Raw genomic sequence first — 26955 nt, forward strand, 5'->3', positions numbered from 1 at the left:
TTTTTGTAAACTTACAAGTTTTTCTAGTGAATTATTTTGCCCTGAGGTACCGCACAAGTATTTTATACTTGTGCATAATTTACATCTCGTATCTCGTATTATTATCATTATTCCAGCTACGTGTAGGTGTGTTAAAATCATAATTTCCGCTGCATGTTGTCGTGGGTGTTACAACACCTACGCACAACACCTACATTCTGATACACACAACACTCACCCTCGTCACATTCACCCTGTGGAAACGGAACTTTCAAACCCTATCGATATTCACAATAAAAAGTAATACTCTTAACATAAACAGTAATATTTTTTTATGAATGACACAAATAAGAGATCTATCTCATAAAATACGACCCATGAGACCGTCTCACACAAGTTTTTGCCATTAATAAAATAGCTAACCTTACATACAAAATTTTATACAACTACTTCGGAAAAATTTATATATTTATCGGACCAGCTTTATTTTAATTAATCAGAAATTGTCTTTGAAGATGATTTGTGATCGAACTATATGTTAGCTGTGCTTAAGTGAAAAAATATAAATGGGTATAATGGATATAAAAATCCTATCGATTATTTTTAAAAAATAAAATTTATAACAAAATCGTAGTGAATAGTTTGTATGGTGATTCAGTTCCTGTATTTTGTAAAGATGTAGTGATCGCCATCTGCTCCATGGCTAATAAAATCATTTTCTTTCAAAAAAATAACAATAATTAGAATTTCACACGCGCGCACACACACGCGTGTGTGTGTATATATATATATTTACATAGTTTAATATTAATGCTTATATGATCTAATACACGAAATAGCTTTAATCTCATTAAGCAACCAAATAATTTAACAGATCAAAGTTCTTTATTCATTTGTTATCATGATTATTTTTAATATTATTCAGTATAAGTGATATATACTGTTTTAAACTATTTTATTTGTTTCGAAACACTAAAATTGCACACATATCTAAATACTTAATACATATATTATGTTGATCATATGCACCACAATGTGTGCAATTTGCTTATGAATGATGAAAGTCTCTTGTGAGACGATTTCACGAATCTTTATCTGTGAGACGGATCAACCCTATCGATATTCACAATAAAAAGTAATACTTTAGCATAAAAATTAATAATTTTTCATGGATGACCCAAATAAGATATTTGTCTCACAATATATGACCCGTGAGACCGTCTCACACAACTTTTTATCATAAATTATTTCTTTGTGTACCATGTTTTCAGTATCAATTAATTTGTTAGGAAAGAATAAAGATTCTTAATTTTCTTTTACCGTGAACCTAAATTTCATTCACAAATCAATAAATCACGATTTATATATTTTCAAAGACAAAGGCATTGCATACAAAAACTCCAAATTGCCTCTTGTAAGTAAACTTATACGAGCAAGATCATGGCCTATTTGGTTGACAATCCTCTGCCAATGGTTGAGAGTATTCCCCGGTGCATTAGAGCATACCCCATAAATATTCTCCATGATTGGTTCTTCGATAATTCTTTTGTACAAATAAAAGTTTACCATGTTTTGTGATTTTTTTTTTTAAAAAAAATTAAAAGTAATAAAATATTAATATATAATTGTGGCTCTCGTTCGGTTATATAGTCAGGATAGGAGAAGCGTGATAAAGGTACTCGGCAACCCAATCTATCTATCTATCTATCTACCTAATCTGTCTTAATCTGGCCCACTCAAACTACAAGTAATTTGCTTTCATGCGTTCGATGATGAATATAATATCAATAAAATTTTCGTGAGACAGTCTCAAAAATCATTTTTTTAAGACAGATCTCGACTTAACTTAACTCTTGAAATAATATTTTTTTTATATAAAAAAGTATTATTATTTGTGATATTTAAAGATTTAATCAACTCGTATTCGTCTAATATGTGAATGGATTGATCTCATATTCGTAGTAACACAAATCTAATATGCCGGCGTGATAAAAGCACAAGCACTCGTTTCAAATGAGAGGAGATAAAGTACTCAGGAGTCAGGCGTAATGGATTCATTGACGTCAAGTGGAGTCTCAGTCTAGGGCCTCTAGGCCTATCAATCAGGCTGGGTACATATATATTTAAAATTATATTAATATTATCGTAAAAAAATTGTAATTTTAACTTCGTCATTAAATCATGATTTGGATTTTAGTTATTTATATAATCCAAATTTGATTGTCATGTAATAACTTTGATTTTTCTCCTGGATATATATGAAATCTATTCATTTACACTTTTCGCATCCCTCATATCAAACATATATATGCACAGCAGAAATATAATATAAAATACTCGAAATATATTACATAGAACATCTCATTTAACAGCTTCAAAAAAGAAAAAAATTATATATATTTCATTTACCTATATGTTAAAGAATAGATAATAATAATAATATATTTTTAAAGAGAAAATATAAAATAGCAATTGAAATGGTAAGCCGATCTGTCCACCCACTTCAACCATAATTTGCATCTGCTTCAAAGATCTGCTCCATTTTCCGAAAATAATTTAACATTTTATTTAATAATTTCATTCGAATGGATTAAAAAAAAATGTCGTCGACGAGTAAGGGACTATTTCATTACCTTTATGTTTTCAGTGTCACCAATTTTTTACATAAAATTAAATAATCTTTATATAATAAAAGAAATCGACAACGTGCTTAAAGTAATTGGGTTATGACCTGTAAACTTCGATAACTATTAAGAGAGACCATGTTCGTTACACGTCCACCATGTGTATGACTATTAATTGATTTTTGAATAAGATTTGTGAAATAAAAGGGAAAGCTTTATTGATTTTTAAAAAGAATAATTTCCTCTTTGGAGGCTTTTTTTTTTAAAAAATAAATATTCATTGGAGGGTTTTTTTGTTTAAAATAAGAGAAAATGATATTTTTTTTGTTCTTTATATACTTTTTTTTTTGTAATATCAATCTTTATGTTTTTTGAATTTCAATTTAATTTTGTATCTTTCGACTTTTTTTTAATTTTAACTATTTTTCATATGAAATTTATGATGTATAAACACATGAATTTCTCATCTAAAAAACCAAATTTGGGAAAAACACAAAAATAACACAAACGGCTGAAATTTGATAACACGAGAATACCAAACAAATAATTATAACAAAAAATATAATTTTTTCTAAAAATAATTATTGATTATAAATTATTGATTGGTTCCTACTAGGAAACTAACCAGTCAGTGTTCCCATTTCTTATCCCACTTTTTCCCTTGTCCCAATTCCCTTTTCCTTTACTTTATAGGATAACACACAGACAAGCAGCAATTGGAGCACATTGTTCTATATATATATATACATACATATATATATATAGTGTGAATATGTATGATTGTTTATCAAATATATAAGAGATTCATTTGTGTGAGAATATATATAATTTCTAAAATAAGATAAAAATAAGGTAGATTTACTGTCAAATTACTAAAATTTGAGAACAACAATAACAGTAAGGAATGGAACAGAGAGCAGTTGAGTTAGGCAGTGGGTCTATTCTTGCCTTGGCAAATTCCACTCCTACTTATTCGTCTTCTTCAATTCTTCATCTATATTCCGTTTTAGATTCCTTCCCCCGAAGAAATTAAGCATCCCGGATTGAAGAACCCATAAATTCAGGTTGAGATAAATTTGTACTACCCACCTTGGAGATCATTAATACAAGCTGAAAGAAGTTTCATTGACTTTACAAAAGCGAATCACTGGAAATCTTCTACCGTTGTTTCTTTTTTGGCTTTTCTTTCTTTCTTTTTCCTTGCTGATCTCTTTTCCAATCTTGCATTTAAGTCTGCGTAAGAAGTCGCACGCTGTTTTGCAACTTTTTATTGTTTTAGTTTTAGTTTTAGTTTTTTTTTTTTTTTTTTTTTGTGGGGTGTTCTGATCCCATTGTTCTCGAATTGGGTTACTGCAATTTGGTAGCTATCAAGCGAAAGAGAGTAGCTTTTGATCCGTTTTATTTAGTTGGTTCTCTGGATTTCGTGAAATTTGATATGGGCTGTCCTTAAATTGGGAAATTGGGAGTTTAAAGTGGAGAATAACATAATGTCTTGGAAGAGCAGAGGGGTGGAGTCAACTTCCAAGGATGTGGTTCCCAGAAAACTCACCATTTTCCTCTGTATTGGATGTTTCTGTGCTGGGATGCTCTTCACGGACAGGTTTGATACTTTCAATTTCCATTAAATTTAAATATAATATGGTCTACCAGGCCTTGGAAATTCTTGCTAAATGGAGCTATTTCATATGTAATTCTTTTTTAACCTGTATAATATGGGGTCTGATGACTAAAGATTTTGGTTAGTGATTGGTAATCATGACAACCTATGATTATCAATTTGTGTAGGTGGTCGTTGACTTGGTGTGGTTTCCTGAAAGTTGAATTGATTATGATCCAATTATGAACAAAAAGTCCACGTTGTGCTGCTTATCGCTTCCGGAGCTAAAAGCTAACAGACGGGTTTTAAGGCCATTCAACATCACTTAGAATTTTTTTATTATTCTACCTTATATAGGACATTTAGGTACCTTAAAGGTGATTTGACTTGTTATAGATGTAAAATTTCTGTATTGCCATTGATGGGAAGATATAGTATTAGTGGGAGAAAAATCTTTGCGAGTATTGCTCAAGATTGAGGATGTAATAGAACATAACATTAGGCTGAAACTGACACTTCTAACTCAAACTTGGAAACTATTATGCAAAATCTGTTTTTTGCTTTCTATTGAGAGTCTCTACGAGTTTGTTCCACATGTTCCTTTTGCTTGGACTTCCTATGGACATAACTTGTTTGATTCGAATTTACTGGTGACAGAATGTGGACAGAGCCCGAAGCTAAAGATATATCACGATTGACTGGCGCAGGAGAAGAGAAATTTAGTTTAGTTTCAGATGGTTGTGATCCAACTGTTGTGAGTACTCACATAGTAACTATTTGAACTTTACTCTCATTCTAAAGGGATTTGCTCAAGTCTGAGTATCTTTATATCAGTTGAAAGGTTCATTACTCTATATTGTTAACCATTTTCTATCTGTCAGAAGGATGTGAAGGGTGAGTCCAAGGCCATATTAAGTGAAGTTTCAAAGTCTCAACGTGCAATTGAGTAAGCTCCTTGGACCTTGAATAATTTACATTTTTAATGTTCATCAGTGACATAAATTGCATTACTTAAGCTCACTTAAAAAGTGCAGAACCTTAGATAAAACAATTTCAAATTTGGAGATCGAATTAGCTTCCGCCAGGGCTGTACAGGATTCCTTGCTCAGTGGTTCTCCCATCTCCGAAGACCTGAAGATGCCCGAATTAACCAAAAAAAGAAAATACTTGATGGTGGTGGGCATAAATACCGCCTTTAGCAGCAGAAAGAGGAGAGACTCAGTGCGTGCTACTTGGATGGTTCAAGGTGATTGAAATTGAGTTCTTTTATTTTGTCTTTCAGTGCTCTCCGTTTATTATCCATGAACATGTTCTTCTTCATATAAATTCAGGTGATAAACGCAAAAGGCTCGAGGAAGAAAAGGGCATCATCATTCGATTTGTGATTGGTCACAGGTGGGAAATAATAATGTTTGTTGATGTTAAGCAATTTCGAGTGAATGTTATAGTATCCTTGCTCATTCGAGAATTATTTCAATTGCTCTCTTTGTGCTAGACAATAATTTTTAGCTGATCAGTTACATGAGAATATCAGTTGCACTTGATCTTTCATTGAAAAGTTAGTTGTCTTGGATTTTCTTTTATTCCTGCTTCCCCTGTGTGCTTTACCTCAGTGTAGGGTTGCTACTCTTTCGTTCAATTGCTGCCACAGCTATTGATTAAACATAATTGAAGTATCATGGAATGTCTCTGAACGAACTTAAATCTTAGTTTTCAAACTTTGTGATGGTTATATATTCTTATGATACTTTCTTACCACCTTACTCATATTCATTTTTTCGCTCATAAACAACTTGAATGGGAATGATTACTAAGTTGTTGCCTATTTTCATCGCATCCCCTGGTCACCAGTGCAACTTCAGGTGGTATCCTTGATAGAGCTATCAAAGCAGAAGATAAGAAACACGGAGACTTGTTGAGACTGGTACATTTGCTTATTTTTTAGTATATCTTGCTCTTCTTTTGGCTCCTTCGGCTTCCTTAATGAGGGACAACTCATGTCTATACCTACTTCTTCTGCTATTTAATGGCTATGTAAGTTATACAATGTCGTTAAATGGTTGACTAGGAACATGTGGAGGGGTACCTTGAACTATCAGCCAAGACTAAGACTTATTTTACCACTGCCGTTGCACTTTGGGATGCAGATTTTTATGTCAAAGTTGATGATGATGTTCATGTAAATATAGGTAAGCATGACATAATCTCCCTTGTAAATTTTGCATGTATAAGATATATATGACAACATGTGTTCATGCCTGTAACGAGAGTATATAAATAACCAATGGAGATGGATGGGCTATAGAAAGCAGCACGGTGGTCTCCCCCGTGAATCAAGGAATCGAGTATTAGTATATAAATTCTGTTATTTGAAAGGCTCTGCTTGGACCATTCCAAATATCTATTTTGATTTATAATTTTTTTGCTTGAAGGACATGTATTTGTTACTATGTTGTTAACTGCAAACTTCCTCTTTTGGTACAAGGTAAGGGGGGTTAGAGTTTTAGGAGCTGGTATTATAGTTTTCGGTAGGGCTGCTCTAAGCCGTTTAAGCATTTATAGGGTGTTTGCATCAATTTTTTCAATCTTTCAAAAGCAACCATAGTGGGGAGTTTAGAGAGCAAGCATTTAAAACAAATGCTAGCAAAATTTAATTGGAGCTTCTTTCATTCTTTGTGCGCGTGTGTGCTTTGGCAATGCTGGCCTACATTTTGATGTTAAGAACACAATATGCAGCAACTTTAGGAGCAACTCTAGTTAGGCATCGTTCCAAACCAAGGGTGTATATTGGATGCATGAAATCCGGTCCCGTCTTGGCTCAAAAGTAAGCAAGAGTTTTAGAATATATGTCCGCTAATGAATTGATGTGTTGGATTTTCTATTTTTGGTCCTTACATGCCCTTGGCCGTGGCAATTTATTGGCAGGGGAGTGAGATATCACGAACCTGAGTATTGGAAATTTGGTGAGCAAGGAAACAAGTATTTTCGTCATGCTACAGGGCAATTATATGCCATTTCTAAAGATTTGGCTACCTACATATCAATAAATCAGTGAGTGTTGGCTTGTTTCTTGTTATCTTCACATCTTCAAATCTGTGGAATTTTTTGAAAGTTTCATTCTGGTAGGCGTGTATTGCACAAGTACGCGAATGAGGATGTGTCATTGGGATCTTGGTTCATTGGATTGGATGTGGAGCACATAGATGACCGAAGATTATGTTGTGGAACACCACCTGGTAACTTATATCCTAGTGTGAAAATATGCATTTGAATGAATTTGTTAAATATGTTGATTTATGTTATATATATTCACAGATTGCGAGTGGAAGGCTCAAGCAGGCAATATATGCGTTGCTTCGTTTGACTGGAGCTGCAGCGGAATTTGCAATTCTGCTGATAGGATTAAAGATGTGCACCGACGATGTGGAGAAGGCGAGAACGCTCTTTTGACTGCAGTTTTCTGATTTATCTTCAGTCGATGAAAAGCAAAGTTTTCTTATGCAAGTGTCCCATTTCAGGACAACGCTTAAAAGGTCCAAGAAATATGCACTTCTTTTATAATCTTGTAATATATTATAGGTGAAATAAAGACATAGAGCAACCACAGATATTTGCTCCATTTTTGCCTGGAGATTGATGAATGTGTGATGCAAATCATATTACTGCATATTTAGGCCTACTGGTGTAGCTCATAATATTAATTACGAGCATTTCTGCCCTTTTTGCTTCGTATGTAACGATTTTTTTTGCACTAAATGTTTTTTTTTTTTTTTATATTGTGGGTGGGTGGGTGGTACACTCACGTTTGCCCCGCGCATTTGATGTGGAGTTATCGGAAGAAGCATACTTAATTTTCTATGTAGGGCTACGACCGTACCCACCAGTAGGGGATCTCTATTCGCTTCTAACAACTGATAACGGTTTCATCGATAAACGAGTCCCAAACAATTTTATACGTTCTAATAGTTTGGTAGGAATTGATGTTCGACGAAAATTTGTGTGAGATGATCTAATAGGTCGTATTTTGTGAGACATATATTTTAATTGGGTCATCCATGAAAAAATATTATTTTTTATGCTAAGAGTATTATTTTTTATTGTGAATGTCGATAGAGTTGACCCGTCTCACAGATAAAGATTCGTGAACCCGTCTCACAAGAGATCTACTCTTGATGTTTTGACAGCCTTTGGTTGGAAGAATATTATGTTTTTACCGTTTTTTATGTTCAGTGATAAAAATAAAACATGTTTAAATATTTATCTAAATGTTAAAATCGTTTTTATTTTTTAATGAGTACGTTTGAAAAAATTGAACTTATTTTGAAATGATATCCTTGTTTATTTGAGAAAAATATAAAAAACAAAAATAAATTATATAGATGAAAAGTTATTTCAATATAATGATACATTGTATATAAATTCATCGCATTTTAACAAAGAAATTTTTTTAATTCTACTTCTATTTTGTCACTGGGAATAAAAAATTTCAAAATTTTGGTTTTTAAAATCAGATATATGAACTCCAAATTCCATTTTACTATAATACTATTACTAGGAAAACATAAAGATATTATTATTATCCAAGTATTTTCTCGTAAGGGGTTGATAAATGAATACACACTATTTCCCATTTGCAAGCATTTTCTGCTTTCTTCCGTGACAACCTGGAAAGGAGTCAAGCAGCACTGGCAAGCTGAAGACGGATCGAATCTATCATACGCCGATGGATCTCGGCGCTCTTCTCCTCTCCCTCATTCCTTCGTGGACATCAGTTTGTTTGCCTCAACTCTCACACGAATTTGTTTAATGAATGTGTATGCGTATCTCATTGTAACGGCTACTTTTTCTGGTGTGATTTTTTGGAGGTTGCTATGATTCTGTTATTCTTTACTTACTTGGCGATTGCTGGATCACTTTTTCCCGGAAAATTTATTCCTGGAGTCAGCTGCACTCTCTGACGGAACTCGGCTCCATTATCGTTGTAATGGTTAGAAATCAGACCACAATTCCTACGGCTTTGGTTGCTATGACGTTGTTTCAGGATTATTTTGTTTGGTTTTTTCTTTGTTTCGTGATTGCAGGTTTATTATCGCTCATCTTATTGGTTTTTCTACTCGGGATAGGCGGATGGATGGGTTTTATCTCGCTCACTGAAGTATTGTAGACTATGTGCACATTGATCTCTGAAACGGAATCGATGTCATTATATTTGCTGCAGGCAATTGCAGATAGAGGGCTTGAGCTTTTGGCAACAACGTTTATCTTTAGTGTATTTGTAAGTTTCTGGTCAACCTTTTGTTTCATTTATTCAAATGAAGGCTCGGAATCAAATTGTAGTACACCTGATTGATTATAATTATATGTTATAAATTTGTTGGTATTGAAATTCACGATGCTGAGGTGCGTTTTCCAACATTTTAGCTGAGAAGTTACATTATTGTTGACATCCATCGCAAAGTGACAATGAAATATTGAAAGTTTATAAGCTAGTGTTGCATAAAATACACACTTGCACATCTCAGTGGCTTAATATGACTTAAAAGGCAATGGATCATTATGCGCCGAAAGGGTACTTGAAACTATGCGGTGATCATACAACTTGTACATTTGAAGATGTAGTGTCTCATTGCCTGTTATCAACCATTAGCATCTCTTGTATTATTATACATCACTAATGTTTTGTTCTAATGGTGTTTGTCCATGACAGGTGACATTTCTTCTTTATATAATTGGCTCTAGTTCCCACTCACATAGTTCTTCTTTGAAACCTCAAGTCACTGGAAACTTCATTCATGACTGGTAATTGAATTAATTTGTCACATGAAATCTCTCAAACTATTGTTGAAAGTAAATATTGTTGTTTCCCCTGAAGAGTTCTTGCAAGCAGTTTGTATTGATCATTCAAGCTCCAGAAACTATTGAACGTTTTCTTTTCTACTTATTTTTTCATAGATATTGCTTTATTTACTAAATTTAAAGAGTGAACATCAACGGTTTTCTTCATTTTATGCTTATGTATTCTTATTTAATGCTATAGGTGGTTTGGCATACAACTAAATCCTCAGTTAATGGGACTTGACCTCAAGCTATGTTGCATGGATACGGGTACGATTATCGTATCGAATACGATACGGATACGGCTACACGTCAAATTTTGAAAATATTAGACACGATACGGCTAGGATACGACAATCATTAAAATATATATAAATATTATATATATTTATATTTACATAAACTTAGTATTGAAAAGTAAAAATTATAGAAATGAAATGAAAGAGACGGACAAATTTATTTATGGATTTAAAAGCCCATCCAAATTTATTTTAAATTATTTTTCTTTAGTCCCTAGAAATTTTAATTTTTTTTAATTAACCCCTAAAACTTTTAAATATTTGCAATTTTGCCCAAACGTATCCGAAAAACGTATCCATGCCGTATCCATGACGTGTCCTCTCCGTGTCCAAAACGTATCCGGCTGGTCAACCCTAAACAAAGTCAACGATACGGATTTTGTGGTATCCGACACGCGTATCCGCGTGTCGTATCCGTATCCGTGTCGTATCCGTATCCGATACTTCAAAAAAAAAAATTTTAAGGTATCCGTGCTACATAGACCTCAAGTATGTTTCCAAACCTAAGATGTTAGCTTGGTTTCTTGAAATTCTCTCAATCTTCACAACACTCTTAGTTATTACCGGCATGTTCTCACTCTTATATATTAGTAACAATAGCTTCCCGTTAATGTTTTTTTTTATTGGAAGAAAACTAAAGTTGATCAGATTATTTTCATTATGTCTACAAGTGAATGTGATTGTGATTTGTTATGCTTATATGTAGCCACCTTTATATCCTCACATAGTGAAATTGGCCTGTAAATTTTTAATATGATGCAATCTAATCTATTTTGTAGATTCTACTTTGTTAGAGCTGGTATGATGGGACGACTTCTTATAAATCTGTCTGTTCTTGCAAAGTGCATTCAAGTGACCGACTTAAGCAGATCAATGATACTCTACCAGCTATTTTGTGTGGTATGTTGGCTAAAATTTTGTTGTGTTTGTTCTTGCAAAGACCCAATCCACTTGTGATATTGTCTGATAGACCCATGGCCTTACGGCTTTAAAACGCGTCACAACATACGACGTCAGTGTATTGTCTCTAATACCAAATGTAATGGCCAAACCCACTTGTGATATTGTCCTCTTTCATCAAAGCAAATTACACAATTTAAAACTATCTTAGAAACATCAAACATACACCAGCAGGGACAGACACAAATACCTTATCCATCAATAAGGTAGTAGCAATCTAATGCTCAACGATAAATTCAGTAGATAGAAATGAATGAGATGTTAATTGTGTTTATTAATATACGTACATGATTATAAAAAATAAAGCATATACATGCAATAACCTCTCTGGGTGCCTCTTGAGTTATCTGGGCCGTTACAGTTCTTGATGTCGTTTAGTTCTTAGAATTTTGTCTTTTGCTTCCTATTTCAGCTATACATTCTGGACTACTTTTTCTTTGAAGAATACATGACCTCCACGTAAGTATCATACTTTCCTTTTTTATGTGAACACGTTTTCAGACTTTTCTACTAGATTTTATTCACACCTACTTATTCCCTGGATAATTTATCACATATATAATATATTTCACTGCAATTGTATCCATATCATTATTTCTTTGTCCAACGTATATATCATAGAATATTTCTTTGTGCTTGGCTTTAAAAGTTTTGTTATTCAATTAGCTTTTTAGTCCGCGATATTATCTTTGAGTGTAGATTCCTCTGTCTAAGATTGTGTGGAAATGTTACACTAGTTTTTGTTCTGCTAGCTCGTGTAACATATCATCCTGATTACTGTTGAAGGTTTGCCATCCATTTCCTTCAAATAAATCAGTTTCTTTTTCTTTGGTTGAGTTTTGATTAGCCTAGTTGTTAACCTTCCATTAACATGTCAAAGAATCCTTATATCTAACCTCAACCAAATTGGCATCTTCTTAGATGGGATATAATTGCAGAGAGGTTGGGTTTCATGCTGGTTTTTGGAGACCTAGTCTAGATTCCATTTACATTCAGTATCCAGGTATACGGTCGTAATGGCAACACTTGACTCAATTTTTATTTCAAGCCCCCCTATCTTAAATTCAGCTCTACATACTTTTACCCCCTCAAACTTGGTTTAGGCAAAGGATATGTAGTTAGTATTGATAATGGTTTTAGAAACATTTAGGTCCGGGTTCACTGTGTGTCGTGTGATAACTACCTTCATATTCACATTCTTTGAAAGTCTTCCGATTCCCTTTGTCTTTCTCCAGACATATCGAATTTCCACCCATCTCTCCGTCTCTCTCTCTCTCTCTCTCTCTCTCACACACACACACACACACCTTCAGTTATCTAAGGGTATTATCGCCTTTCCTTTATGAAACATGACCTCCATTGTTATTTTACAATGCATTGTTGAGGACATTCTTTGTCTTCCAGTGTCTTTGGCAATGATAATAACAGTGTCATACAATCATGAAATTATGTTCATGTGGAACAATATAACTAGTAGATTCTCTAATTATGTTTTGGCTATACTTTGATATATGATTGTTTGTTTCTCCAGTTGTACAATGGTTATATTCTCGTCTCTATAATTTCCGAGGGTTCCTAGAAGCAGGCTGAAATTGAATTTTGGCTGTTTCTCTCTCATGCCTGTTTATTCATTTTCTATGATTCTCTCTATGCTGCCAAATGATTTGTAAGTTACGTAAAAGCTATGTTTTTTGTTGTCCTACTCTACTCAATACTTGAGCTTCTGCTCTATTTCAGAAATGAACTGTTCTATTTGTTTATTCTTGTCATTCCCTTGTTTAGTGTGCCATCTGATCAGGCTATTTATTTCAAAGCTCTAATTCTTGTTACTCTGGCTCAATCTCTCATGTGAATGCTGCTGTAGTGTATGATGCACAACCATGTTGTTCTTGTAAATATTTGATAATTTATCTCTTTTGAAAGGGTTGGTGGCTTAAAAATAATGAGGTGGAGCTAACAACTGCTGCTGTTGTTGCCAACTGTCTTTTTTTCTCATTGGGTAATACTTCTCGTTCAGATGAGGCAATCACAGCTGCTATTGTGGTTGGTTATTTTCAACCTACATATTGGAGTTTCCGATCTTCTCAACTGCTCATGTCTATTTTCTACGCTGACATGCTTGTTTTGTGGTTGCAAAGCTATCTCGTCTTCCGAGGAGCTAACAAGCAGAAGCATGATTTCAAAAGGAATCCCAAAGCACTTATATGGGGTAGGCCTCCAAAAGTAATTGGAGGAAAGCTTCTTGCTTCTGGTTACTGGTAAGTATCCATCTGGCCTTCAGAATATCAGACCATCTCCCTGTGTTTTCATTACTTCATCACATGAAAAATATGGTATTGTTACAAGTCTGCTGGCATATTATGGTTTGCAAAATTCCAAGTTTGACTCTGGAGATAGGAATGCTATAGGAATAACTGTATGAGGGTTGCCCCCGAGTAATTGATTGCATGCTTGACAATGCCCAGCTGTTTTTCCTTTCGAGTGTCCAAGTATTTTCTGTCCTCTCTTCGGTTTTGAGATATATATGGGGAGTTCTTTATGTTCTCTTTTCACTTTTATGATATACATATAGCAGCAGAGAGAAAATAGAGTAAATGCAACTTTGAAAAAATGAAGCTGCAGTTTTTGGAGTATTTTAATGATTTTTTCATGAGCTTATCTGGCTCATCATTTCCTTGTACTTGAAGCTGCCAGCATAAATGTAAGGTTAAACTCAAGGATTGGTGTTGATTAGAGTGATCCTCGGAACTGCAGAATACTAGTTGTATCTTGTTCTGGTTCAACTTGACCAGATTTGAGTATATGAGCACAAATTTTCTTAAACAAAAGGTATTTTATCCACATCCCAATGCCCTAAACTTTTCTTTTAATCAAAAGCACTACAAGATTAGGCCTCGGTATCTTTTCCTTTTGATAATTAATAATAGTAACTATCCACGCCACTGAAGCGAAAACTTGTATAAGAATGCCATTTTCAAGTGACTTTCATACAACAGCCAAGGTTCTGATCATTGCTAGTAGAGAACTCAAGAGTGACGTTTTGATTGCAACAATTTGCTCTATTAGTTATTGAAAGCCAACTAGGTGTGTTCTTACGCACAAGGCTCAATTCTTGAGTCTCAACCCAAGCTAAGTTTCAACTCTTCGGTAGCTTACACCTTAAATTCAACTCTTTGGTAGTGTACACCTTAACGATGAAGTCCCATTTTTGGTGCACTTTGGCTCAAGATGTTTTTAAAACCCATTTTTAATGTGGAAATAGTGCTTGTACAATGATGACTAGTTTTATTGTTGTGAATGCTAATAAAGTATACATTAAACTATATGAATTAAGTTCTCTGCTGAAGGGCTTGTATTTGAGGAATAATCTGGAAAAAAGGATTTTTTTTAGACGAAGAAAAAAAAAGGATTTCAAATGACTACTATGGTGACTCAAAAAATAGCTACATGCTAATAGGGATTTAAAATTTATTATAAAATGAATATCCAAACAAACTCAATGGATATCCTATTATGGATTTGAAATCCGAAAGATCAATCCAAATATAGCCTCGAGGTATCTAGATTCTAATGTATCTCCTTTATCTAAAAAGACTAAAATTACTATGCTTCATCCTGGTAGATTTTTGTTCCTTTTCAGGGCAATTGCCAGGCACAGTAATTATCTCGGTGATTTGTTGGTTGCTCTGTCCCTCAGTTTACCTTGTGGGATAAGGTAACAATCTCTCTCTCTCTCTCTCTCTATCTATCAAGGACGAGCAATTTTATAGTAACTTGGTTTTGTCCTGATTTACCATGTTTATTCAGTTCTCCAGTTCCATATTTCTATCCAATATACCTATTTGTTCTACTAATATGGAGAGAAAGAAGAGACGAAGCCCGGTGTGCACAGAAGTACAAGGAAGTTTGGGCGGAATATCGGAACCTGGTTCCTTGGAGGATACTTCCTTATGCTTACTAATGGCAAGCTCCTGCTTTATGTATTCTTCGATGGATAAATTTCCATTTCCGTGTTTGTAGTAAAATACTATTATTTTTAACCTAAATTCTTGATTTACATGTCTGGACAATTTGAGGTTCTTGATGTTGGACGAAGAGAGATGGATGGTGTGATTTGCACTTGTTATGGGTATTTACGTGGATATTTATTTATTTGCCTGATGTGTCAATATTTGAAATCATTTACTAAATTTGATATCAAATCTATTTACATAAATTGTTATTTTAATACTAGATCAAAGAGTATATGTGTAAATGAACCCAATCAAGTAGAATATGAATAAAATTTGAATACTCACTCGATTTTGAATTCGAAAATTTTTAAACTTTTGGCTCGAATTCGGTTCAAATTAAAGTTTGATTTCAGTCCAATAAAAAGAAAGTACTTGAAATTCTCAAAATTTGTATAATATATAGTTATATCATATTAATAAAATACTAAAATTCGCAAATAATTCATGAATTATCGAACAACATAATTTACTCAAATTTAACTCGAATAAAAAAAAGATATTTTTCGAATAGTCGAAATTTTTTGCAAACCCACTCAATTCATATAAACTATCGCGATCACTCTTACGGTCAAAGATATCCATTAGCGTGTGACGTGATACGCTTTCCAAGATTCTCTTAGGAATTAGGACAACTAATCGATTAGCAATTTAATAATCAACAACGGCAATGCGTAAAAGACCAAAAATATATTTAATTTTTCCTTTTTTTAAAAAAATTAAAAATAAAAACCATGTGTTCATTTTAAATGTTTTATTATTTGTAATCTAGATAAGTCATAACATAGTGCTTTTATGATATTTTGACCAATATAAAATATAAATTTATCACTTTTAGCACTTTTTACTAAAATTAATGTCAATTTAATATATGATAATACATTTGGCATATTTTATATATTATGAGAAGCATTTTAGAGAGATGGGACAATTTGGATGCAAAAAAATTTGATTGACAAGGTTTAAGTTTTTTTTAATATTAATTTTTAAAATAGAAAAAATAGTATAATATAAAAGGATTTTTATTTTTTTATTGTACATTAATGAATTATATATAATGGGGGAAGCGATTTTCTCAAGCATTTTGATGTGCTAAACAGCGAGAAGCCATTAATGAAGGGATAACTGGTTTCCCCACAATCGTGTAGAGAGAAGAAAGAACGAGGAATTTGAGCCAAATTCTGTGGATAGTGAAAAAGAAGCCGGGCTTTACAAAACCTCAAGGGATTCAGGTTTCATGAATTGCGAAATTAATCGGTATCTATGGATATTCCGGGTAGACGACCCAACTACACTTTATTAAGCCAAAATACTGACGAACCCTTGGTTAATCAGCCTCAGCAGCCGAAATTCGCCGCACTAAGCGGCGGAACAGTGGCGCAGCAGCCTCTGTACTACGATTCTAACTCCGGGGAGAAGGATATCTTGAAGCCGGGAAGAGGGGCGGCCTTTGATTGGGACGTCTTTGATCAAAGGATGATTCCGCCGCAGTTGCAGCAGAATCGAGTCGGGAAGGCGGGGTTTCCGGGCTCGAGCGGGAGCAGCTTTGGTGAGAGCTCGATCTCGGAGGACAATTATGTGCCCTCTCTGTCCAATCCCGAGATGGCGTTTGGTCATTTAAATGACGGTTGTGCTGAATTGCCTGTAAAGGCGACGGAGTTTTCTGGAAGTGGTGACGGAGGCTCATCGTCAAAGAGCTGGGCGCAACAGACGGAGGAGAGTTACCAATTGCAGCTTGCTTTAGCTCTGCGTCTCTCATCGGAAGCTACCTGCGCCGATGACCCTAATTCCTTGGATCCTTTGCCTGATGAGTCTACCTCTTCATATTTTTCTGCCTCTGTGGAGGCCATCTCTCATCGCTTCTGGGTAATGTATACCACATTTTGTAGGTTTCGAAAAAGATTTTGTGTGTGTATATATATATATATTTGCTAAATTTGAACGGGATAAAGTTGGTAGACAAGGATTGATGGAGCTACGCTTGTTTGGGTGCCCAAGGCCCCTAACAGAATGTATGCTAGAAAAGGGGAAATGCTAGTTGCATCAGTGCCAAAAATTGCTTAGGATTTACGTTTCAGGAAAATAGAAGTCCAAACCTTGTTTGACAGACAACATAGATGGTTTGAACACAACTCTTATAACGTATATAATTGAGTTCATTTCAACATGGTGATACAAGAGGAAAATGAAACTAGGATTGTGCGGTTACCCCAACACTAATCTTTTTGACTCAAGGTACTGTTTTAGACTTATATCTTAACATATATGCTTGTGCAGAGTTGACACAACAGAAATAACAAAGTGAAAACATTAGATTGTCAATTCAGTGTCGTTAATGTCGACAAACTCATAGATTTACTTCAAGTATATCGTTGAACATTGTAAAACGTATTAAATTGGTCGCTAACAGGACACTGCCAAACATCAGCTGTTAAAAAATGAGCAATATTATGTCAAATTATGAAGTGAAATGTAAGTGTAAAATGGTCACACACCATTTATTTGAACAAACAGCATTTTATCACGTAGCCAGCAGTTCACCATAGTTTATATATGAAGTCTGGTCTATTTTCAAATTTCAACAAGGAATAATGACTAATCACATAGACAACGGAGCGTTGCTTTCGTGGGTGAACAAAGTGTTTGCTTTAAAGGGGAACTATGAGTTGAGTGTACATAAATTATTTTAAGATTTTCAATTCAAGGTTCCGGATTCTATTTTACTGAAATGTAGATCTAAAAATATTTCTGTAACGCCCTTACCTGAGCCACTATTAAACAGACTAATAAGCATGCAAAATTTAAACTTGATAACAATAATTAAACAACGGAAACCAAATAACTTAATCATCTTACAACCCGAACGAAAATAGAACAATAATCTCAGTCTTAAACGTTAATACAACCATATTGAAAAACATAATACTGCACGAGAATACGATAAAACAAATAAAACATCCATTGGATAACCACTGAAAACCCAACTGCTCTAGCCACTGTCTTGGCCGTCTGAACCGTCCAACTTTAGACATGTCTCATGGAATGGGGTGTCCAAGATGAAAACAAGGACGTGAGTGACAATCGTCCAATAAGAGAATATACGAGTATACAAACTGATATGATGTATGTGAAATGCAGTATGCTCGGATATCAAAGATCAAGTCAAGAATCTCATGCTCAGTCTAGAGGCGCCTGAACGTGTAGTCTCTGATCTGCCCTAGAAATGTTTTGGCTCCCACACTCATCATCAAGACGTGAAACTATAATGTCCAGGGTCATCAGAGCCCGCGAGTCCCGTTGGACACTGTAGCTCTCGATGCCCAAATGTCCACAATGCAGAACAGAGCTGAGCGGCCCTAACAAACGAGGTATATCTCAAAAGATGTAAAACCCAACATAATATATCATGCATAATATGCCAAAGAAGTAAAACATGTATCATGCAACAGGTAAATATGCATCATATAAGTGTGTATACAACGCTTGGATATCTCAGTCAGTACATCACGTACCTAACTAAAACAATTTGACAGAAAGCTCACTCGTCTAAACCTAGACAATACCAACATAATGAAATCACTATCAAACCAGACTTTGAATTACCAAACATGCTTCAAAGTTCTTTCTAGCGATCCTTAAATCACTATTTAAGGCTTTAAGATTATACTCGCGTCTGTCGTCAGCCCGTTGATGATGTCTCGATCTGCGTCCCGATTCGCCGACCCCTCAACTTCCAGACACCAAACTGCCCTAGAAATTGGCTGGACTAGAACTTGAGAGAGAGTAGCTGAAGAAAGCGGTGTAGGAAACAAATGAAATCAGCTTCCATTTATAGGCTGCATCCGGACTAGTTTAGAAAATTCGAATCAATCTTCTCTGCCATGGGTTAGAATCTCATTCGTCTAGTTGGATTTCTCGACATAATGTAATTTGAAATAGATTGAAATGTCCATTTTAAATTTGGCAGATCCCAACAAGTAGATCTCGAATTGTCAATTCCTTAATAATACTTAATTAACAACCCTTTAATCATCTCTTAATTAGTACTTCATTCAAAATAAAGATTCGGGTCATTACAATTTCGTTATATTGCATCTTGCATTTATTCTTTTCTGCATACATCCTTTTCGGCCAGCCAAGTAGCAATCCTCTATCAATCCTTGCCTGGTATATTTGTTTCTCTTGTCTCTGGTTTTATCTCATCGTTACATTATTATTCTGGTTTTTCATGTATCTAAAATCAATGAAAGTTTGCATCTAGTCTTTTTTCAACACGTTGTTCTACTTTTTTGAGTTGAAGCATTGTCATATCTTTTTCTTGGTACTCTTGTTCTCATCAGGTAACTGGCTGTTTGTCATACTTTGACAAAATTCCAGATGGGTTCTATGCGATTGATGGGATGGATCCATATGTTTGGGCTGTGTGCTCTGATATTCATGAAAGTAGCCGAATTCCTTCCCTTGACTCACTAAAGATTGTAGATCCTGCCATTGTGTCTTCAGTAGAAGTGATTTCAGTAGATAGACAAAGTGATCCTAGCTTGAAAGAGCTGCAAAACCGGATTCATTCTATGTCATCTAGTTGCATCACCACAAAGGAAGTTGTTGACCATCTAGCAAAGCTAGTTTGTAATCATATGGGGTGCGTGTTAGAAGCTACAAGCACCTAGTTAATTATTTGAGCTCACTCTTTCTTGTTGTAATCACGATTTCGTGCCTTTCTTAGGTTTTCAGCTGCTAAGAGGGAAGATGACTTGATTCCCCTCTTGAAAGAGTGCACTGATGAGTTAAAAGATTGTTCGGGGTCCATTGTGCTCCCTGTAGGTAGCCTTTCTATTGGACTATGCAGGCACCGCTCTTTGCTATTCAAAGTAAGTCCTGTTCTACTTTGCCGCCATTATGTGTTGTGCTAGTACAATCTTGGATTGTCTTTTTTTATGGCTTGCGTGGACCTCCGTTTGACCAACAGCCATCTATTATATGTATGCTGGCAATATTGGTCCCATTTACTTTCCCAACTTGTGTTGTGTTTCCGTCCCATTAAACAGAACAATGAAGTTCCCTTCCAATGTGTTCTTACCATACCATTTGCATTCTGGGTCAGAACCTGATGTTTGGGTATAATTTTTTAAACTGAAAGTGAGATCTATTCTCGGTAATTTCAATGATTTGGATGGCTGCTCATATACACTGTTTTTGTCACCCATCTGTTCTGCATAGTTCCCACTGATAACAAATTGTAGAATCACAATCACCATTGTCACCACCGTGAAGCATCAAGAGCCCCAGTAAATTTGCATACAGGTATATCAAAATGTGCTCAGTTGTGCTAGTATAATTTTACATTGTCTTTTTCATGGCTTACCTAGACCTCCATTTGACCTAATTTTAGATTTCGGAAATTGACATTCCAAGGTGAAGGAAATGGACTGAAAGGGGTTGTGTACTACAAATTTGCTACACCACGGCCTCGTTGTCATTTTTCCTTGGATTTTTACAATTTTTTTGTACGGTAATTAGTTCTAGCTCATAGGTTTCCTTTTGAATTTGGTGATTACTCTTTCTTTTATTTTCTCATTATATCTTGGTATGTGTTGTCCTCATTAACAATACTGTTGTAAAATAGTTGTTTGCTATAAGATGAATTCCGGTAGAATTTGGTTTCCAAACGTCACAAAAAATATTAGTGTTTTGGCAGATTTTAGCTGACATGATTGGCTTACCTTGTCGAATTGCAAAAGGATGCAAATATTGTACTAGAGAAGATGCTTCTTCGTGCCTTGTTCTATTTGGACTTGAGAGGTATATCTGACTTCCGTAAATGACTTCACCGTGGTTCCATGTATTGAATATTAGAACAATAACAAAAGATGTTTACCAGGTTCAAAATGGATATGTCTCATTCCAAAAGCATCTATTTGATTAGTGCCACATTTTTTCCGTTATGAAGTACTGTAATCTTGGGTTATTTATACAACAAAATCATCAAGTTAATAATGTCAGATGTTTGCCACCGTTTCAAATAAAGCTAACCCTGAAACAAGATGGCAAAAAATCTATAATTTTGCTACTTTATTGTTTCTCTATCTGTTTGTTTTAGATTACAATGCTTTCATGATTAACATTTCGTAACCTTTTTGGTATTTTAATTATTGACTTCAATGAGAGGTATTTGTTACATGGTCTCTAAGTTGTGCTTGGATTGATGAATTTGACTTGGAAGGAGAGATTTGATTTGAGAAAGTATTCGACAAGTGTCCATTTTGGTTGTATTTGAAGTCTACCACAATTACTATCGAAATTGCTTAACTTGTCATGGAGTGGATTCGAATTTCACTTGAATTTTGTTCATTCAAGCAAGTCAAAGAATTTTAAATTATGATGATATTTCAAATTCATTAATTCAAGCACAACCTAAAGGTTGCAATATTCTATGTTGCTCCCCGTTCATAAAAAATGTTGTGTGTCTACATTAGTTTAGAGAGACAGAGAGAGGTAAATATAAATCCTAGATTATTCAACAACGTATTGGGTTCACAGGGAGTATCTTATTGATTTGGTTGAGAAACCGGGATGCTTATATGAACCCGACTCCTTGCTAAATGGCCCTTCTACAATCTCAACGTCTTCACCGTTGAACTTTCCACGACTAAGACAGCTGGATTCTGGAATAGATTTTAAGTTGATGGCAAAGCAGTATTTCTTAGACTTTCAATCACTTGATGTCATGCTTGATGATTCTTTGGCAGGTGAGTGTATTTAATGATGAGTCTTCATGCATAAGTACTTCTCTGTTTCTGGTGATCATCTAACCTTTCCTTGCCCTTTCTTTGTAAATAGCATTCTTTGAGTGAATGAAATTATTCGATCTCACATTAGCATTCTCTGTGACAATGATGCTGTAATCTGATTGTACTTTGATTTACTTTATACTTACTTTCCCAAAGTTAATGAATAAATCTATCTAATGATATTTCGTCTCATAGATATATGCTTTCAGGTATCCTTGCAATTGAACCTTTTGCATTTAAAATATTAGTAGAATCTATTTGTTTAGAAAAATGAGCAATGTTATTACTTTGTTGCATCCTTTGGGTGAATGAAATTCTTCGATCTAACCTTAGCATTCTCTGTGACAATGATGCTGTAATCTGATTTTACTTTGATTTACTTTATGCTTACTTTCCCAAAGTTAATGAATAAATCTGTCTAATGATATTTTGTCTCATAGATAGATGCTTTCAGGTATCCTTGCAATTGAACTTTTGCATTTAAAATATTATTAGAATCTATTTGTTTACAAAAATGAGCAATGTTATTACTTTGTTGGATAATGGTTTCATTTTAAATTTATGCAGAATTTTCGAGGTTTGCAATTTTACCTAGTCTTTGAGTAATTAGCCATGGTGTGCTGTCTTTCTCTTTGTAAAACATTTCCCACTTGATTTCCTTTACTATGTTCAGAAGCTTCCTGCAGACATATGCATTGCATATTATTTTATTGTCTTGAGTTACTTGACTGTGTGCTGTCCTTATTGGTTTTGCTAGCTTGAACTTGTGAGTTAAAAGATATCTAATTCTTCCTGACAGCTGGAACTGTTCTTGATGGGAATATGGGCAATTTCATGCACCCTAAACGATCAGAAAGGAGTTACGAGGATAGAACCGGCTCCTTGCCCAGCTCTAGCAAGCCAGAGGAAATTTCTCATACGCCACCATTTCCCGCAAATTCATGGATAAAGGTTCGCAGTAAGGAACAGTTGCATTCCAAACCATCTAATTCTCATGATGTTGCAAGTTGCACAAACATAGTCAAAGATTCGGTCCTTCTAGATGTTATCCCTCCAATCGAGCATGAGGATGTTGAACCACATGTTGCTCTATTGAGTCCAAGAGTAAATAAAAATAAGGATATAAGATTTGGTGAGGTCGGACAACTTAATTGGTCTATATCAAGTGATATTTCTTTTGATGTCGAAGATCTATGTATTAGCTGGAGTGATCTTACCCTGAAGGAGAGGATCGGGGCAGGTATCTGCTACTACATGTTGAGGAACATTGTTCAGCTCCATCCTAAGTGTAGTTCTCCAGGATCATGTGCCTAAATTAATTGCTTTTTATTTGTGCAGGTTCTTTTGGTACAGTTCATCTAGCTGACTGGAATGGTTGTGTAAGTTATCTATCTTATCGTTCTTTAAAGATGTTAAAAATCATCCGTTTTTTTAAAAAAATTATCTTTCAATTCCAAATCCATTCTTTTGCACATTTGTATGATTACATTGCAGGATGTTGCTGTGAAGATTCTCATGGAGCAAGACTTACATGGGGAGCTATTCAAGGAATTTTTACAGGAGGTGAGTGCTGCTTCTCTTCAATCAACTTTAATACCCTTTACTTTGGTAGTTCCTTTAGCTTCACTTGACTGTTTGGTTAGGTGGCAATTATGAAAAGATTGCGTCATCCAAATATTGTACTTTTCATGGGTGCTGTCACAGAGCCTCCGAACTTGTCCATAGTGACAGAATATTTATCCAGGTATACTTAGTTTAGAGCTTCTATGGTCAATTATCCTTGTTAGACTGCCTTGTATCTCTCTGTTCTAACAGACGGGGTGTTTTCCCCCTAAATTTCAGAGGTAGTCTGTACCGACTTTTGCATAAACCCGGTGCAGGAGATGCATTAGATGAGAGACGTCGGCTGGGCATGGCTTATGATGTTGTATGTCTTTAGTTCCTTTTCTAAGGGCATCTAAAGTACAACAGAACCCTCATCTCTTACTCCTCACGTCACCTCTCTCCACTGATTTCTTTTTTGGTGGAAACTCCAGTGACGTAGTCTCCCACGTTCTAATTTATTTAGCTTGATGGATTTTACCTTTTTACAGGCCAAGGGGATGAACTATCTTCATAAACGCAATCCTCCTATTGTTCATCGAGACTTGAAATCTCCTAACCTATTAGTTGACAGAAAGTATACTGTGAAGGTAAGAGGAAGATTAATTATTTTTTATTTATGATATGAGCAAGTTAATTGTTATGCTCTGAAATGTTAAAACATTTGCGTTTTTTTCCTTCAACACTTGAGAATTAGTGGAGTTGGTCTATGACATGACATTCATCCTTTCATGTGGTTGCTTCATTTTATTTATTTAGGTGCTTTTGCTTATCATTTAAAGAATCATATAAGTTGATATGCTTTTGTAAGATATGCTCTTGTTCCTGTCAAACTCACTGTATTGATTTACCTTTGTTTTTAAGGTTTCTTCGCTCCCTTATTTTGTATGGATCCTTACCATGTACATGTCTTCACCAGGTCTGTGATTTTGGTCTTTCCCGTTTAAAAGCTAACACGTTTCTTTCATCCAAGTCTGCTGCTGGCACTGTAAGTTTACTCTCTTTTTATGCAATGATCTCATTCCTCAAACATTTGCCAATATTCATCAAATAATGAATACTATTCTTTTTCATGTAGCCTGAGTGGATGGCACCCGAAGTCCTCCGTGATGAACCATCAAATGAGAAATCAGATGTGTATAGTTTTGGGGTAATTCTATGGGAGCTGGCAACATTGCAGCAACCGTGGGGTAACTTAAATCCTGCTCAGGTTTGTGATTATCTTTATTTGAGATAATAAAACTTTAATAACAGATTTATTGACTTATTATCTGAAAAATATTATGCTGTTTGGGTCAAACTTCAGGGGGATTGGGGTACAGAACTGTTGCTTCGAGAATATTGAAAACTGAAATACTTGAACATTAGATGTAAATTGTTCATTAAGTTGTAATAAAAAGTTATATCATTAATTATTCTATGCAGCATCAGATGCATCTGAATCACCCTTTCATCTTTAATTTTGGGAAATTTTAACATTTGATGGTAGTTGTATTTTGTATACAAACTGATGATGCCAACGAGGATGGACTATCAGTTTGAAGTATATTTTAGCCTGCATGGATTGCTGGCGGAGCCGGAGAGACGTGCACTGCTATGGTCTCTGCAACCTGCCTACCAGTCTACCTCTTCCTCCAAAACCTTTAATGGAAAAAAATGATAAAAATGAAAGTCTCACCTTTGCTGGTTTCCTACCACCGATCGTTATTCCCTGAATCTGTCGAAGTTTCTGAAGGATTATTACTATGTTTACATTAAGTTTGATGTTTTCTTGAGCCCACTTGTATGTACGCATGATTGAATTTGTATCTTAACCTTCTAGGTTGTTGCAGCTGTTGGTTTTAAAGGAAAAAGGCTTGAAATACCGGTGGGCATAAATCCTCAAATAGCGGCCATAATTGAGAGCTGCTGGACCAAGTGAGTGAAACGTCTGGTTTATTTGGGAAGTGTAGCGTTCGTCTTTGAGGGTATAATTATTTCCTTGTCTGATGACTAGATGCAAATCTGTCATGAATGCTGTGTCTCCGAATCGACCAAAAATATGTTGAATAGCATTTGGTTTAATACATATTATCAAGTGGTGTCACTTCCTTTCTTGCTGCTTAGATTCCTTTCCACTAGTCGATTTCATATGTGAACATATTTGTCACCAATATCTACATACTATTGGCTTCAAATTAGCAGAGATTTCATCTGAACTATAGTCGATTTTTAAGTTGCTTATGTAACTAATTCCGCATAAATATTTCAGTGAGCCTTGGAAACGCCCCTCCTTTTCCAGCATCATGGAATATTTGAGAACGTTGATCAAGTCCCCTCCAACAACTCAGAAGGGTCATGCAGAAATACCTTCGCTCATGTGAAACTAAAGGAAGCTGTAAACCTCATTGCGATTGTGATTTAAATTCTTCCCATTTTATTCCTTGTGGATAAATCCTCGTGTTGTTTTAAGGTTCATGTATCTAAAAACATCTTAGTTTACCTTACTGATTCCACGCCATTAAATTTTATGTTGTCGGTTTTATTTGTTTAGATTAATCTTTGACTTCCATTTAGACATGTCATAAGATGAGTTAAAACGTGATGCAATCACAATAATGCTAGAGAAAATATGGAATGTTATTATTGCTTCCGATAGAAAAGTAAAGTCTTTCCAAATGTTACAGTGAATTGAAAAACGAGGAAAAACGCTTGGGCCCCTCCCTCAAGGAGTCGCTCATTCTGACAAAATGCTCTTCCCCCTGCGCTCACAACTTTTTATTCATGTTTGCCCTCGTGCGCCGAAACCAACACTCTCCCACTTTTTGGGCCTTCAATCTTCTTGTTAAAACCTCGTAGATAGCCCTTTTTCTTATTTCGGCTCACAATTAAATTGGAATTCCCCTCAGCTAGCTGCTGCTGCTTCTCTTTCTCTAATTAACAAGGAGTATGTCCTATTTTGAGGTTGCTTAACTGCTAATGTGTGTTATAATGTTTCTGCGGGCACGTAACAGCATGCAGGAACTTCTTATTATATTGAATTTTTTGTACAATCATCAGGTACCATAATCACTGCCAAGAAACAAAAGAACTGCATTTCCTTGTAGAGCCAACTATAAATTGGTACTGATGAGCAGAGACCTTGTTTATACTACATTAATTTCCCAACTTTTCCTTGAGTGGCTTTCTTTGCTTACATTTTTCAGAAACACAAATACACAATGCTTCCTAACTACTATGTCCATACAAGGACCAACCTAAACAAGCTATAGAAACAAG

At 35.0% G+C, this 26955-nt stretch overlaps 2 protein-coding genes and 1 pseudogene across 4 annotated transcripts; all 3 read left to right on the forward strand.

Moving 5' to 3' along the window:
- Positions 1–3412: 3412 nt before the first annotated feature.
- On the forward strand, positions 3413–7928 carry LOC142525771 (putative beta-1,3-galactosyltransferase 4). 3 transcript variants are annotated; one of them, XM_075630063.1, is made up of 12 exons: positions 3415–3667; positions 4010–4203; positions 4858–4954; positions 5082–5146; positions 5235–5446; positions 5532–5595; positions 6052–6124; positions 6269–6389; positions 6937–7024; positions 7126–7251; positions 7327–7436; positions 7516–7928. In XM_075630063.1, the coding sequence occupies exons 2-12, from the start codon at positions 4091–4093 to the stop codon at positions 7662–7664; spliced, it is 1218 nt and encodes a 405-aa protein (XP_075486178.1). In that variant the 5' UTR covers positions 3415–3667; positions 4010–4090; the 3' UTR covers positions 7665–7928. The 3 variants fall into 3 exon arrangements, with proteins under 3 accessions (XP_075486179.1, XP_075486178.1, XP_075486177.1); XM_075630064.1 differs by having other exon boundaries at positions 3413–4203; positions 5085–5146; XM_075630062.1 differs by having other exon boundaries at positions 3416–4203.
- A 667-nt stretch (positions 7929–8595) lies between these two features.
- LOC142525772 (delta(14)-sterol reductase-like) lies at positions 8596–15413 on the forward strand (annotated as a pseudogene).
- Positions 15414–16370: 957 nt separating this feature from the next.
- LOC142525769 (serine/threonine-protein kinase CTR1-like) lies at positions 16371–26202 on the forward strand. The gene is given in 16 exon segments (XM_075630061.1): positions 16371–17170; positions 19645–19946; positions 20031–20175; positions 21003–21106; positions 21845–22053; positions 22895–23335; positions 23434–23474; positions 23590–23658; positions 23739–23839; positions 23938–24022; positions 24189–24287; positions 24617–24685; positions 24776–24907; positions 25520–25614; positions 25949–25965; positions 25968–26202. Coding segments are annotated over 16 exon segments (2646 nt in total). The 5' UTR covers positions 16371–16567; the 3' UTR covers positions 26102–26202.
- Positions 26203–26955: the final 753 nt, after the last annotated feature.

The sequence above is a fragment of the Primulina tabacum genome, chromosome 15, assembly GCF_025594145.1.
Source record: "Primulina tabacum isolate GXHZ01 chromosome 15, ASM2559414v2, whole genome shotgun sequence".
Lineage (NCBI taxonomy): Eukaryota > Viridiplantae > Streptophyta > Magnoliopsida > Lamiales > Gesneriaceae > Primulina > Primulina tabacum.